Source organism: Charadrius vociferus, unplaced genomic scaffold (assembly GCF_000708025.1).
Source record: "Charadrius vociferus isolate BGI_N301 unplaced genomic scaffold, ASM70802v2 scaffold2550, whole genome shotgun sequence".
NCBI lineage: Eukaryota > Metazoa > Chordata > Aves > Charadriiformes > Charadriidae > Charadrius > Charadrius vociferus.
The window spans coordinates 47,367-62,177 of NW_009646383.1; the positions used below are offsets into that span (position 1 = coordinate 47,367).

At 61.7% G+C, this 14,811-nt stretch overlaps 1 protein-coding gene across 1 annotated transcript in view; it reads right to left on the reverse strand.

Annotated features, from left to right (window-relative positions):
• Positions 1-14,811, reverse strand: part of LRP1 (low density lipoprotein receptor-related protein 1) — a gene marked incomplete at its 3' end in the record, with an annotated part of 90,949 nt that overhangs the window by 38,246 nt on the left and 37,892 nt on the right. The window contains 12 exon segments of the mRNA XM_009894377.1: positions 211-327; positions 591-716; positions 1,037-1,177; positions 1,829-1,954; positions 2,461-2,650; positions 2,899-3,121; positions 3,553-3,733; positions 4,361-4,597; positions 4,956-5,099; positions 6,490-6,679; positions 6,987-7,209; positions 8,943-9,105. Coding sequence (XP_009892679.1) covers positions 211-327; positions 591-716; positions 1,037-1,177; positions 1,829-1,954; positions 2,461-2,650; positions 2,899-3,121; positions 3,553-3,733; positions 4,361-4,597; positions 4,956-5,099; positions 6,490-6,679; positions 6,987-7,209; positions 8,943-9,105 — 2,061 coding nt within the window.

Here is a 14,811-nt window from a genome sequence, read left to right on the forward strand (position 1 = left end):
AGATGTGGCCTCACCAGGGCAGAGTAGAGGGGGAGGATGACCTCCCTCCACCTGCTGGCCACACTCTTCCTGATGCACCCCAGGATGCCATTGGCCTTCTTGGCCACCAGGGCACATTGCTGGCTCATGGTCATCCTGTTGTCCACGGGGTGAGGAGCAGCGCTCCCCCAACAGGGCCCTGCACTCCCAGCACTCCCCACCCCAGCTCACCGCAGGAGGCAGACTCGTCAGAGCGGTCCCCACAGTCATCGTCCAGGTCACAGGTCCAGGAGATGGGGATGCAGCGCCCACTGGCACAGGAGAACTGGTTGGGGGAGCAGGTCCGAGCTGGCCCAGGAAGAGACAGACAGAGCTTTAGTAGCTGGTGGTGCCTTGCTGTGCCAGTGAAATGGTGGGGAACAACCCCCCGCCGGGGCTCCTGCGAGGCACAGGCGCAGAAGCCAAACTGTTTGCAAGGTGGGCAGCAGGGATGAGTCAGGACCCGAAAGCCGGCTTCAGCCCTGCAGCACGCAGGGAGCAGTGAAGGCTGCAGCTCATTACAGCAGTGTGCGCTCTCCCTCTGTTCCCCAAGGACGAGGCAGGCTCCTCACCCGAGCAGGTGGAGTTGGACTCATCCTCGTTGTTCCCACAGTCGTTGTCCCCATCGCAGAGCCAGCGGTTGGGGATGCAGCGGTTGTTCTTGCACTTGAAACGGTCGGAGGGGCAGGTGTGCTGGTCTGCGGGGGAAACACACGCTCAGCCCCTGCCCATCTCCATCCCACCCTCATTCCTCCTCCATGGCTGGTGGGCAGAAAAACTGAGACAGAAAAGGGGAGGGAGCCTCAGACAAACTGGGGATCCAGGATCCTCATCACCATTTCCCCCATCAGCCACTCGAGCCCACTCCCCTCCTAGAGCTGGGGAGGGGACACAGGGGTCCTGGCTGCCTGACCCCATCCCAGCCACTGGCCCCACAACTGCGGGAAGCTTAGCCTGAACCCTGCCACCCCAGGAGCATGTAAACCTCTACCCCACCGCACAGGAGGCGACTACACACGGCAGAGCTCAGGGGCTTCGTCACTGTTGTCCAGGCAGTCGTTGTCCCCATCGCATTTCCAGCGCTCCTGGATGCAGCGGTTGTTCTTGCAAGCGAACTCCCCAGGCTGGCACTGCGGAGGGGGGATGTAGGACGGGTTGGCTGGCAAGGGAAAAGCAAAGGAAGGGGATGATTTTAACCAAGTGACCAAGTGCAGGGCAGCAGCGAGGACAGTCCCATGTCCCCAGGGTGGAAAAAAAAAACACGACTGCCCAGCAGCCCTGCGAGCGTACACAGACACTCGTGCCCACGTGCACCAGCTCCTGAGCACAAAACGCGAAGGCGCACCCCATGATCGAGGGGGAGAGACCCTTGCCCAGCCTGCGCGTGCCAGCAGAGCTTCACCCCTCTCATTTAAGCCAGCAAAGCACAGTATTGCTCAGGCTCCCCACACTGCACCTGCCTCTCCCCTATGCTGGCAGCAGAGTGATCGCGCCCCGGCTGTGCAGGCAGCATCAGACACGGCTGCACAGCCTCAGCGCAGCGATCCCCACCAGGGATTTCCACCCGCTTCCCTGGGCAGGAGGCTGTCCTGCTGCCATCGTGCAAGAGGAGGAACCAGAGGCGGCAACGTGACTCATCTGCGGCTCCCACAGGTGCAGGGAGCACCCACCTCCCCGAGCCCCGGGACAGCCTCCCACCGCGAGAGGCATCACTGCTGATGTGCCAGAGTGGACCTGCAGACCCTGCGTCCCCCCCAGCCCCTGGGGGAAAGGGGGTCCCCACTGCGGGCCGGGCCCCAAGGCAGCCTACCCTGGCAGGTGACAGAGTCCGATCCCAGGATCTGGTCCTCGGCACAGGCACACTGACGGCCCCGGGGGGTGGCCAGGCACAGGCTGCTGCAGCCACCGTTGTTTACGCGGCACTTGTTGGAGCCCACTGCGGAGGCAAGGCAGGGGTGAGGAGAAGGGGACTCCAGTGCTCAGGGAACCCTGCTGACCCACGGGGGGCTGCTGGGTACCCCCAGCCCCCTGGACTCCCTCAACAGGGTCCACAGTGGGAACCCGGCTGGAGACCCCAGTTCACCAGGCCATGCAAAGCACTGGTGATCCCTCAGCAGCTGGAGACTCGTTTATCACACCACGCAAGGCAGTGGGGACCCCTCAGGGGACATAAAGCCTGGCTGGACTAGCCAGGAAGCCTTTCAGGCAGGGAGGGACAGGGAGAAAGAGAGGAAAGGCTGGAAGGGCAGGGGATGAGGGACAGCAGGGTTTACAGAGAGAGAGACAGGGTGCATGGGGATGGACAGACAGGCAGAGATACGGCCAAGAGGAAGGCAGGGCAATTCCTCAGACCCTGGTCCCCAGTTCCATCCCTCTTCCAGCTCCCCCAGTCCCTCGTGCATGACGGCTCCGCGTGGTGCCAAGCAGGGGTGGTCCCAGCACCTTGCTGCTGCTGTGCATCGTACATCCGGATCTCGAAGATGGGTGGGCGCTCGTTCCGGAGCAGGCTCACCACCTTGGAGGCCTGGTCCAGCCGGTAGATGCTGCCGCTGCGGTACTCGGTCCAGAAGAGGAAGCTGCTGTAGTGGCACAGCCCGAAGGCGTGATTCAGCTCAGGTCCCTCGTACACAATCTGCGGGCGCAGGGAGGCGGAGAGGCTCTTCGTTAGCTGGGAAGGGTGCTCAGGCAAACCCCACGTGGCAGGACAGGGCAAGGGACATTGGAAGGGGAGAGGAGAGGACAGGCGGCAGGGGAGCGTGGCTGAATGTGGCCACCGAGCAGACCCGCAGTGGATGCGGCCAGCTGAGGCAATGGCTCAGCTATCCACGGCCCCAACTCTGGGGCGATCAACGTCCGAGAGCCTGTGGGGCCTCCACTTGCCTTCCGCTCAGTGCCATTGAGGTAGACCATCTCAATGCGGTCATAGAAAGCATCCACCCAGTAGAGGATCTTGGCCGGGATGTCCAGGCTCAGCCCGTTGGGCCACAGGACGGTCTTGGAGGTGATGAAGATGTTGCGGTTGGAACCGTCCATCCAGGCTCTCTCAATCTTGCCCCTCTTGCTGTCCTTGGGATCCTCCTCCCAGTCCGTCCAGTACATCCACCTGCCACAGACATCGAGCTGTTAGAGACGCAGACAAGTTGGGCTTGGAGCCCACCCCACTACTGATCCAAAGAGCGACCAGCTTTGCCTCCACCAAACCAGGTGTGAACTCTATGGCTGCTCGCAGTGCGGCTGACGCAAACCAGCGGGAAGGTCCCGCTGCCCCATGCCTACAGCCAGGCCCCAGCCCAACGTGATGGCCCTCCTGCCCACGCCAATGCCACCGAGCCCAGGCTGAAGCTGCTGTGCAGCACAGAGCCGCTGCCATCACCGTGGCCGGAGCTGCTGCCTGGCCCCAGCGTCACAGCTTGGGAGCCACCACGAATGCCGTGCAGAGCTGGGGACCCAACCACCAGCTGTGCTGGTCCCTGCTGCAGGCAGGAGCGGCTGTGCCCTCCCGCGAGGCAGCGCTGCCTGCCCAGGAACCCGCACCCGTTCAGGGGGTCCACCACGATCGCTCGGGGGTGGGTCATCTTCCCCTCGATCAGTGTCTTCCGTGTCTGGGCAGCCTTCTCCAGCCGAGCCACGCTGATGGTCTTTTTGGGGCCATCATCCGTCCAGTACAGGTTGTTCCCCATCCAGTCCACCGCGATCCCTTCCACGTTGTGGATGCCTTTGGGGAAAAGCAGGAGCGGGTGCTCATCACCAGGGCTGCGCGGCAGCGGGCAGAGGAGAAGTGGATGCGACAGCCCCATATGATTCACAGTGCATTCGGCACCACCTGATCCCAACTCAAACCGACAGGGATGACAGACCCCCCCAGCCCCAGCGCAGGCACATCCCCCAGAGGTACCACAGCCACAGCAAGCCTGGGCTGGAGAAAACCAAATTCAGGAGCGTCCTTGGCTGGTTCGCCCTGAGGCAACACAAACATAGTCGGCTGGAAGCGTGAGGATGGATCAGCCACCGCACAGAGCCTCAGGGACCCTGGCAGAGGATCCCCCGTCCCTCCCTCCTTCTCCCACCTGCCTGGATCGGGGTGGGCCAGCTCAGGCTGGAGGGGGACATCCAAGGACACAGGTCCCTCTGCTGGGACACGTGCTCTGTACCTGCCTCTCAACAGCAGTCCACAGATAAACCCAAACAGCAGCTTCAAGCCTTAGTTTTAAGGGTCAAAGACGCAAGGGAGAGGACAGAACCGCGGCCATTACATGAGGAAATGCACTGATGGCTGTTGCCACCAGTTCCCAGGGGCTGACCACGCTGGGGAGGGACCGGGCTGTGCCCCTCGTCCACGCACCGTCCTTCAGGATGGTCTCTCGCTCCGTGCCATCGATCTTCTGGCGCCCGATGAGGTAGCTGGTGGTGTCAGCGAAGTAGATGAAGCCGGTCTCAGCATGGAAGTCCAGTGCTCGGGGGTTCATCAGGTTCTCGATGGGGATCATGTGCTCGTCTGGCACCTTGGCCCCCATGTCCATCCCGCGGATGATGCCCGGACGCCCCTTCCCATACACCAGGAACAGCTCATGCTCGGGCTCTGCAGAGAGATGGGGAGAGCCATCGCCACCAGCTGGGCCAGGGCAGCGCTGGGGGTGGGCAGCCCGATGGACGTGGCACCAGGGCTTCTGCAGGGTCACAGCCAGGACAGAGAGGCCAGGAGGAAGCAGCCTGCCCCTGCACCCAGCAGGTCTGCAGGGACCGCAGAGCCCAGTGGGGTGCCGCAGCGTGGGCCGGGAAGGAGAGGGGTGTTTGCACCCGGCCCTGCTCGCCCCTGGGCCCGTGTGCTCGCAGTCGTCCAGCACAAGCGCCTCTGCCCACCCCGGACCCTTGTGGAGAGGGGCCCCCTCGTCCCCCTCGTCCCGTCCCACAGCTCTCCGGGGAGGGCCAGGACTCACTTTTGCAGGACTTCCCGTCGCTGCCCAGGCTGAACCCAGAGCGGCACCGGCAGGTTCGGGTCTTGTGGCTGTTCCCGAGGAGGCAGATGTCCGAGCAGCCCCCCGGCTTGCCGAACTGATCCGGCTCACAGGCATGGCTCCTCACTGCAACAGAGAGCACGGGCTGCAGCAGCCACAGGCCACCAGAGCAGCGCAGAGGTAGCCTGCCTGGCTGCAGGTCTCCGCCGGCCAGGAAGCACGGGCAGGCAGGGGACACTAGTCTGCAACCACAGGAATGCGGAGACGGTCGCATGGGTGCTTTAGGGGGACCCCATCCTCCCGGAGCTCCTGCCTGGCCAGGCACTGAGCACGGCACAGGACAGACATGGGAAGGACCTGCCCAAGAGGCAGGATCACTGTGGAGCAGAAACCAGCATGGCATGTCCCGGCACACAGCCACCACCGCTGGGCCACGCTGCCTCCGTCCGTCCATCCAGACCATCCTTCATGGGCCATGGCGGGAGCGGGGCTGTCCAGCTGCTCTGTAGACAGCGCTGGCAGGATGAGCCCCAGCACAGGGACAGCTAGCACCGGCCCAGAGAGCCCCCATAATCGCACTCCTTCACCGCTTGGAAATCTCCTGATTAGTTTTATATTCTAGAAAATGCCAAGCAGGCTGCAGACGCTAAGAGGATTTTAAACAAGTAAATTAAATCACTGCAGGAAGGTTCTGGTGGCGGAGCAGGCAGACGGGGACGGACACGGGTTGGGGATGGTCCCTGCAGCCCCAAAGCCTTTCAACTCCCTTAAACTCCCTCAGTGCCCGGGAGCATATGGCCCCGGTCGAAGGGCAAACACACCGGCAGTGGGGACTGAGAGTGTGTGGGCACCGCAGAAGAGAGCCATTAATATTTCAAGATGCCACATCTGCTCCAGTGTCCCTGCGCCCTCCAGCGAGACGTGATCTATCAGCCACGCGGCGCAGCTGCCCGGCCCGCGGGGACGGCTGCCACGTCTCTCGCAGGAGGAGACGGAGCGATAGTGGGGCTGGGGGCACCCCAGGGTGTGCGGCAGCCAAGCGAGAGGCCGGTCCCGCGGCTGCCGGGGGAGCAGGAATCCCATGCAAGCCCCTGGCCGAGGAGTGCTGGCAGCGGGACGGCAACTCTGGGAGTCCCTGTGGAGCGCAGCCAGGCAGCTGGCTCCTCTGTCCCGGTCCCTGCATTTTGGCCTGCCTGGCACTTGGCACCCCCAGCCAGGCTCCAACAGTGACCCCCGGTCTGCTGTCGCCACCGACGGCGAGCTCCGCTGTCGGAGCTCACCCAGGCACACGCAGATTGTGGGGAAGGGGAGCTGGGGGAGACTGGGCAGGGCCAGGCCTGGGCTGAGCACGGCTCCTTGGGGCCACAGGGTGCCACCAACAGAGGCTCCTGGGCAAGTGAACCCATCCCGAGGGTCTGGCCCCATTAAGAGACGGAATTCAGAAGGTGCAGCCTGTCCCCATCGCCACTCAGCCTTCAGGGTCCAAGAAGCTGCTTTTCCCAGGTGGGGATCCCACCTGTGGGCTGGCGCCGCTGGTGGTAGATGTGGAGTGCTCCTCCCTTGTCCACCCGCGTCACCACCTGGTACTCGGTGCTGTTGAAGCGGTTGACCCGGATGACACTCGTTTTCTGCTGAGCATTGGCATTGTCAGAGTTGGTGGCGTAGAGGTAGTTCTCGAAGACGGTTAGCCCGTAGAGGTGTTCAATCTGGGAGGCACCGCGCAGGTGTCCAGGAGGAATTTAGGAGGAGACATTAGAACCCTGGCTCCGAGGTATGCAAAGCCCTCAACCCCTGTCCCTCATCCTGCCCCACGGCTCTTGCTCCACGAGATTGGGCTTGGCAGGCAGATGCTGCAGGACCGGTTGGCGTTCAGCAGCTCACACCTTTTCTTTGCTGGACCAGCAAAGCCAAGCCTGTGCACCAGTGCTCCCCAGCAGTCCAAGCTCAGACCTGCCTCTAGTGCACTCTGCCATAAGGCCCCCCCGACCCCGACCTCCTTCTGGCCCCACTCACCAGGATGCCCTGGATGATGGTGTGTCTGTTTTTGCCTTCGTAGTCCACCACCTCAATATAGTCCAAGTAGGCGTCAGCCCAGTACACCAGCCGGTTCACCAAGTCCAAGGTGATGCCATGGGGGAAGACGATCTTGCTGTCCACCAGCTTGGTGCGGTTCTGCCCGTCCATGTCACAGCGCTCCACCTTAGGGATCTGCCCGTAGTCAGTGAAGAACACTTTGCTGCGTGAGAAGGGCAAAGGCAGGAGCTCAGAGCCTGCATGTCACGTTCGACCCGGAGAGAGGGAGGACGCAGATGTACAGACGGCGCACGCTTCTGCCCGCAGACATGGGCTTGACCCCGTGGGCCCGGGGTGGCTGGGATCCACCACAGCCGGGGCTGGCCCAGGGTTGCTCCTTGCTGCCTGCATGGCCCAGCAGTGCCAAGGGCTGGCAGCACCCACCTGCGCCTCAGAGGGGCTGCAGCAACCCGGGCAGTGATGCTGAGACAGGCGGGCAAAAGCTCGAACTGGGATTTGCTGGTGTCACCAGGAAGAGGTCCAGGGCCCTCCACCAGATGATGTGTTAAAACACAACCTGATGCGTCTGCCCGGGTGCCGCGCACCTGAGAGCCGTCTTGCATGGGGCTGCAGCTCCTAGCACAGCGCCTCCCAGACAGGGCACAGCACCACTGCCCTGAGCACCGGGGCTGTGCTGGGTCTCTGCTGCAGAGCCCAGTAACTTTAACTCAGCCACCCGTGGGGCTTGTCTGCACCTTCCCTCTTCCAGGCCAGAGTGTCTCTCCAGGCTGCTATACAATATTTATTTATTTATACAAAACCCCTTCAGCTTTTCTGCTCAATAACATGAGCTCTCTTCATTCAGGCAAGGATAAAAGCACCCATCTGGAAAGAGGCAGGTGAGAGGGGAGACATCCTCTTTACTGGTTTTACTGGGACCCTGCAGCACACACAGCTGAGCACCCTCGGATGGCGCGCGCCATCGGGTTAGGCAGACCATGCTCGCGCGCCGACAGACTTCCCTGCCGGGCAGCGGGATTTCCCCCACATGCATGCCCTGTGGCCGGACCACGCTCGTGGAAAGCGCCCAGTGGGATCTCACACACCGCTCTGCTCTGCCTGCCGCAGCCTCGGCCACACCAGCTCCCCGCTCCCAGGGTCCTGCAGCTGCCGTGCATGCCCTGAGCTGCTCCGATGATTCAGCATCCCAGCTTCCCCATGCATGGGATTTTGCAAAAGGCAGCTGCCCGAGCATTGCCATCTGACCGCAGCACCCTGTACAAATAGGCACAGGGGGAGCTGCTCCATCCGTGTGTCTGACTGTTTCGGTTCCCAAAAGCTGGTGCAAAGCTGTAACCGCACAGCCACAAGCTGGAAGCGGCAGCTTGTCCTGAGCCCAAGCAAAAGCTCATCCTGAGCAAAGCCGCTGCTGAGGGCAGGCGGAGCGGGAAGCAACCCTCCAGAGAGGGGCTTCTGGACATGGCCACGCAGGTACCACCAGCCCCAGTGGGAAGGACCACGCGCTTGCCAGCTGTCACCAAGAACAGTTAATTAGAAGATCCAGGATCAGATGCTGACATTCCCCAGTGCTGTACCGGTCTGGCTCTGCTCCCACACCAGTGCCTGTCCCTGGTGCAGCGCCGGCCGAGCAGAGGACCAAACCTTCACCTCTTCCAACACTGGCTGGTACCAGTGGGCTGCTCAAAATGCTGCTGCACAACTACCCTACAGCACGTGGCCCCGACCCCAGCGGAGGGAGAGAAAACACTGCGATTCACTCGGTGCTAAAGCCCAGAGGGGCTCTCACAGGCGAGAGAGTCACTCTTCCAGCAGCATCCCTGCCACCCCACCTCACTGCAGCAGCTGGACCCTCCTGGCTGGTTCCACCTCCCCAAATCCACGGTGCAGGTCCAGGCAGCAACACTGAGCCGTCCCGCCCCCAAGCAGGGCTCTTACCCCATAGCTGGGTCCAGCGCTATCCCCTTGGGGTTGTACAGCTCGAGGTCCAGCAGTGTGACGCAGGTGACTCCGTTCTTGTTGCAGACAAAGATCCTGTCATCAATGTCATCCACGAAGTAGAAGTTGCCTGTGAGCCAGTCAATGGCCATCTGCTCGACATCTAGGCCGTGGGAGAGGGGAGAGGAGAGGTTAGGCAGGGAGGGAGGGAGGGAGGAGGGAGCCAGGAGCCCCACGCGTGCCTGTGCACGGGGTCTCTGACCACCTCCGAGCCCCTCCAAGGCATTTCCAGCACAAACATAGCTGAGTCGTGAGGCCACGTGAGCCACGGAGGAGCTGTCATCTGCACTGCACCAGGGACCTGGCTCTGGGCACCCTGCATGGATTGGCGCCGCCACCCGTCCTCTCCTCCCGAGGGACATGGGACCTGCCACCCCCCAGGCAGCCCAGCTGCAAGCGGCAGCGCTTTTGGAGACATCACGCGCAGGCCGGAGAGCATCCTGCGGGAACACCGGCCTGAGCCGGGGGAAGGCTGTGCGCGGCGGGCACCGCAGGAGGCGAAGGCAGCTCCTGGAGAGCTGCGGGGCACAGAGGGGGAAGAGGCTCAGACCGCAGCATCGCACAGCAAACACCCACCGGGTGGTCAGGGCAGCACAGGGAGGGACTGCCACGGCCGGGGGCTGCAGGCAGAGCCCCGCCGGGGACAGGCAGCCCGGGCAGAGCTAATCCGGAGCCGCAAGGACGCCCCGAGCCCTGAAGCAGGTGAGAGACAGCATCTGGCACGCAGCGTTTAAGTATTTAATTAAACCAGTGAAAGCCTGTTAAATCGGATAAGCCTAATGCACCTGAATTCCTGCCTCGCAACCAGGTCAGTGCCCGGCACTGCTCTGTGCCCGCCACCCGCCCCCGGCCACAGCATGGGGTGAGGGGCTGCAGCTCCCGGAGGTTCTGGGAGATGCCGAGTGTTCTGGAGGCCCATCCTCTCGGTTAGTGCCCCAAGACCCCATGCCACCCCCACGCTGACACAGCAGCGCCGCAGGGCCATCGCCGCAGCTCGGCATCACGGCCGGCACGGGAGCAGCAGCAGCCCCACAGCCCGACCACCCCGAGGACATCGGGACCCAGACAGCCCCGGAGGAGCGGGGCCAGACGCTGCTGAATTATTAACCAGCGCAGAAGGAGGGAAAACATGAATCAAGCCAGGACATTTTGCAACGCCCCACGCTCCCCCTGCTCGCAGGATTCGGCCTGATGGTATCAAGCCCTTCTCTGCTGCAGCACCACAAAGCGCTGTCTGGATTTTGGTGAGACCCAACTGAGGAGAACCCAGGGGTCTGGGGGTGCCCCGTCCGAGCACAAACCCAAGCCCCACGTCCCCGACTTATCCCGGCCAGCTCGCTCGCATGCCTCCACTTGAGCATTTCGTGTCAAGGCCGCGGCCCCGGGGACGAGGACGTCCTGCTGGCGGTGATGGCCGCCTGGTGACCAACCGCCCTCCCCTCCGGAAGGGCGAAGTTGTGGCGCCCGCAGCCACCACCCAGCGTGATGCATCTCGTAAAAACAAGTGGAAACAGCCAGCACCAGGGAATTAGCATCAAACCAGCCAAACGAAGGCCTGTGCAGGGCTCCTGCTGTGCTGCCCAATGTGCCGGAGCTGGCGGCAGGGCAGGGGTGAAGTCAGGGGTCCTGGTCCAGCCAGGGCCCCTGGGGCTCCTGGGTGCCCACCGGCGATAAGAGGTTTTGATGCTGAGCAAAAAAGACCTAAAAAAGTGCAGGGAGGTGGTGGGGGCGGGCGAGGGTCCCGCTCTGCCTCCGAGATGGCGCTGCCTGAGTCACGCTGCCTGGACGGGCGCCCGCCCGCCGTCCCCCCCTGCACCCCCAGCCCTGATTCACCCCGCTGACGAGCGGAGGGGGCGGCAGAGCCGCGCACACGGCGCAGCCCTGCCTGGGCGAGAAACGCTTCAGCGAAGGGATGTGCAAGAATTCCCCAAAAAAGCAGGTCTTGGCTGGCGCCTGCGCGGCTGAGTCAGAGTCACAGGACCAGGGGAGTGATCCAAGCAGGGGCGGATGGGGAGCGCCCGGCGGGACGGTGCAGAGGCCCGAGCCCCCCACAGAGGGGCACAGACCCCCCTGGCCACAGGCTCTGGCTTTCCCTCGCTGCCTTCCTCCTGGGGGGGACCCTGCCATGGCCACCCAGTCACCAGCGCTCTCCCGCACCTCGCTCCTCCTTTCCCATCGCTCGCACCCAAAGCCCCCAGCATCACCGGGGCCACTGCCACCTCACCGGCCGCGTCCCGCTGAGCCGGAGCTGCGTCCAGCCCGTCCAACGGGGAGGAAGTTCACAAACACAGCACTCAAAGGCTAAACGGGAATCAGAAGGGAAAACAGCCAAAACAAGCTGAAGGTTTCCAGCCCCTCGCTTCCTGGGGCCCGCAGCTTCCCCCACGCCGTTTCTGCAATGGTTGCCTCTCCCCGTTCCAGGCGAGGGTCCCGGGGGTCTCCCGGGGGTCTCCCGGCCGGGCCCCAGCCCTGAGCAGGGCAGCGCTGGGCCGGGGAGGTGGGGGTGATGCAAGCACTTGCTCTTCTCCCAGGCTGTATTTTTGCAGCTGGAAAGCATTACCCTCCTCAAAGGCTTTTGTTTTTCAGCTTGCTCCTTCTCTCCCTGCTTGCCATCCTCCCCCCTCCTTCGCAGGAATCAGTTTTTATTATTATTATTATTTTCAGCTCTTTCTTTTAGCCTCAGCTAAACCTGGATTTCCTCTTGAACTTTCAGTGGAAGCTAATTTAGTGAATGTCTATTTTTAACCCCTCGCATTAGCCCACAGAGAGCTCTCCCCCCACTCGGCACTCGCCTTTGGGAGCAGGGAGGAGTGAGGGACGTGGTCTGTCCCCCCCAGGCACTGCGCGTCGCCCCGGCAGGACAGCGGGTGCCCGGGGAAGGTGCACCATGGCCACCCATGACCAGCAAGATGCGTGCAAGGACCCGGCTCAGCGGACCAGCCTGTCCCTCCTGCGAACAACTTCCATGGAAGGAAGAAGCCGGGGGGCAGCGATCACCCCTCTCCTCCTGCCCGCAGCTCCCAGCAGCAGAGGGGTCTGGCTGGCGAGTCTGTCCTCCCCACCAATTCCCATCCCAGAGTCAAGTCTTCCTCCTTGCCCAACCATGGCTGGGCGTTGCAAGCTATTGCAACATGCAAAACTAATTTCCCAAGATTTATTTATTTGCTAGTGTTTGAAAACGAGCTTGTGGGGGCAGAGAACAGTGAACGTCAACTTTAAAGGCCCTTTCTGGAAGAAGCTAACCAGCCTCATCAGGCCGGCAAGCCACGGTCCACACCAGCCAGCCACGCTCAGTGGCGCTGGCCAGGAACGCCGGTGGTTGAAGTGGGCTCCGACCATCGCCTTCCCTGGGGAGAGGGCAGACGAAGGGAGCACAGAGGGGAGAGGGAGCACCAAGAAGTTCATCAGTACACAAGTGGCACATTGCTCAACACGGGCGGGCTGGCAACTTCAGCAAACTCCGAAACCCACCCCACACAGATGTTTCCTGGTTTCACGCTCAACATGAACCGAGGGATCCTGACCAAGCTTTTGATGAAGTCCCTGCCACAAAATAATCTATGTGCTTGGACTTTCCCCTTTCCTTGCCACCAGTGGAAGACGCTGAAGCAGCCTCTGGGGCCAACAGGCCCTGAGGAGCCACTGCTGGGGACAGCCGGCCAGAGGAGAAGGCTCCCACGTGTCCATTGCAGCCCAGGCTCCTCCGACATCGAGCTGAGATCCGTTGCGGCACTACCAGGGCACACTCAGAGAGAGCAACTGCCTCAAGAGGCAGAAGAAGCATCCAGCCTCCACCCAAGAAGTTCTTGGCCCTGTCAGCTCTTACAAGTCTTCCCAGGCACTCAGCAATAACCTTCGCTCTCCCCAATTCCAACTTCCTCCTGTGCTCGACGGGGCTGGGAGCATCTTGTCCCACTCAAAGAGCTCCTTGACACAAGTGGGTCACCAACTCAATGGCTGTCCACAGGAGCTCCTGCCAGAGGTTCTCCCTCCCTTAACCCGAGCCACGGAGCATCTGATTTACCCCACAACCAGTCAAGCACCACAAGGCTGTGGGTTTTTTGGGGAACGAGCTTTGCTGACCCAGCACATAACTTTCCTCTGCATGAATCAGTTGTTGTGCAGTCTGCAAATACATCAATTGTGGCCTGACACAAGGAGGAAGGAAACGCGCAATCTTCTCTCAGACTAAAACATGGATTTCGACACAGTTCTGAAACAGCTGCAATTAAGATGCGTGCAACTCAGCAGCTCACCCTGACTCTCGCACAGTTGAGCATGGGAGAACAGAAATGACCTATAGCCACGAAGGTGCAAAAACCTCACAACTGAGTGCTCTGCACTGCGGCGGTCTGGAAGGAATCCCGCTTCTCGATCACTCCTAAAGGGAGCACTCCCCGTGGGGTGTCTGGAGCCGGGCAGGACAGGGACAGTGGTCAGCAGAGGCCTCAGCTCTGCTGGGAACCCTCCTCACGAGACTCCCCTCTGAAGCAGCTGACAACATCACACTCCCAAGGCCAGGCACAGAGGTCCCTCCCCAAAGGTCTTTGCCCCCCGTTCTGCTGAGGTGCATTTTCACCCTTGCCCAGCACACAGGAGAGATAAAAGAGCTGGCCTGAGCTCTGCTGCTGACATTCGCATGTTGTTTTTAAATAAAGAATATTTATGTCCAAGCACATCAACTGGGAACGGTCCATGTTTTTCGCTTCTGATCCTGTGGATCAGACCTAACACAAGTCCCGGTGGCCCTGAGGCGTATGGGCTGCAGCGACCGTCCACACAGGAATGCACACCAGTAACCGCGCAGCCCATGGCCCCAGCAGGCAACGCACCAAAACTGCTTGTCCACGCCACATCGGAAGCGAGGAGCTGCCCGGAGAGCAGTCAGCGTTGCCTCCTCCTGCTCCCAGCAAAACCCCCAGGAGCCGGAGCCCGAGGGGCGAGGGGGGGCTGTGCCCAAACCGCCACCCAGCGAGAAGCCCAGGCGGGCGGCCGCATGGCGTGCCCCACGGCACTGGGTACCGGGAGAGCCAACAACACGTGGCTCCTGAGGAAAAAAAGCTTGGAAAAGTTGCCGAATGTTTCGGTTCAAAAACGCCTCCAGAAGAGGAACGGAGGCTCGTCAGGAATGCAGTCCCCAGGGCTTCTCAAATACATCGGTTTCCTACTTTCCTTTTTATAGGGAATGATCCGTTTGATACATTTACATAATACCATAATCTGGAGGAATTTCTGTCTCTTCCCTCCACAGACATCCTCTCCCCCGGAGAACAAGACTGTCTCTGTAATGGCAGCATACTCCATGGATAAACACTGCTCCTGGGGACAATTTCCCTTAATTAGAAGTATGTTAACAGGACAGGCATGAAGACAAACTCAAGCCCTGAAGGGCGCCGGACGCGGGATGGACGGACACCCTGCGCCCCTCAAGGGTTTGGCACAGCCCCCCCGGCCCCAGCTCCCAGGAACAGACACCCCCTTGTGCGAGGAGCCACCACCTCGACCCTCGCTGCCAGTGCAGAGATGAGGCAGAGGGGACTGTGGACGGGGCAGACACTGGCACGCACCGCCACCGCCATCACGTCAGCCTTGTTTCCTTAGAAAACCAGGCTAAAAAATAAATAAATTTAAAACCCCCTCTGTTAAGCTGTTTAGCTCAGAGGAGGAACCGCTGGGTGGAAGCTGGTGGCCCATGTCCAGGACGTCTGACTCGGCGCTCAGAAGGATCTGTGTGGCCTCTGCGCACACGCACACCCTGTGCCCGCACAAGCCAAACACTGCTCGAGGGGTGAAACAGCCCCCCCGCGGG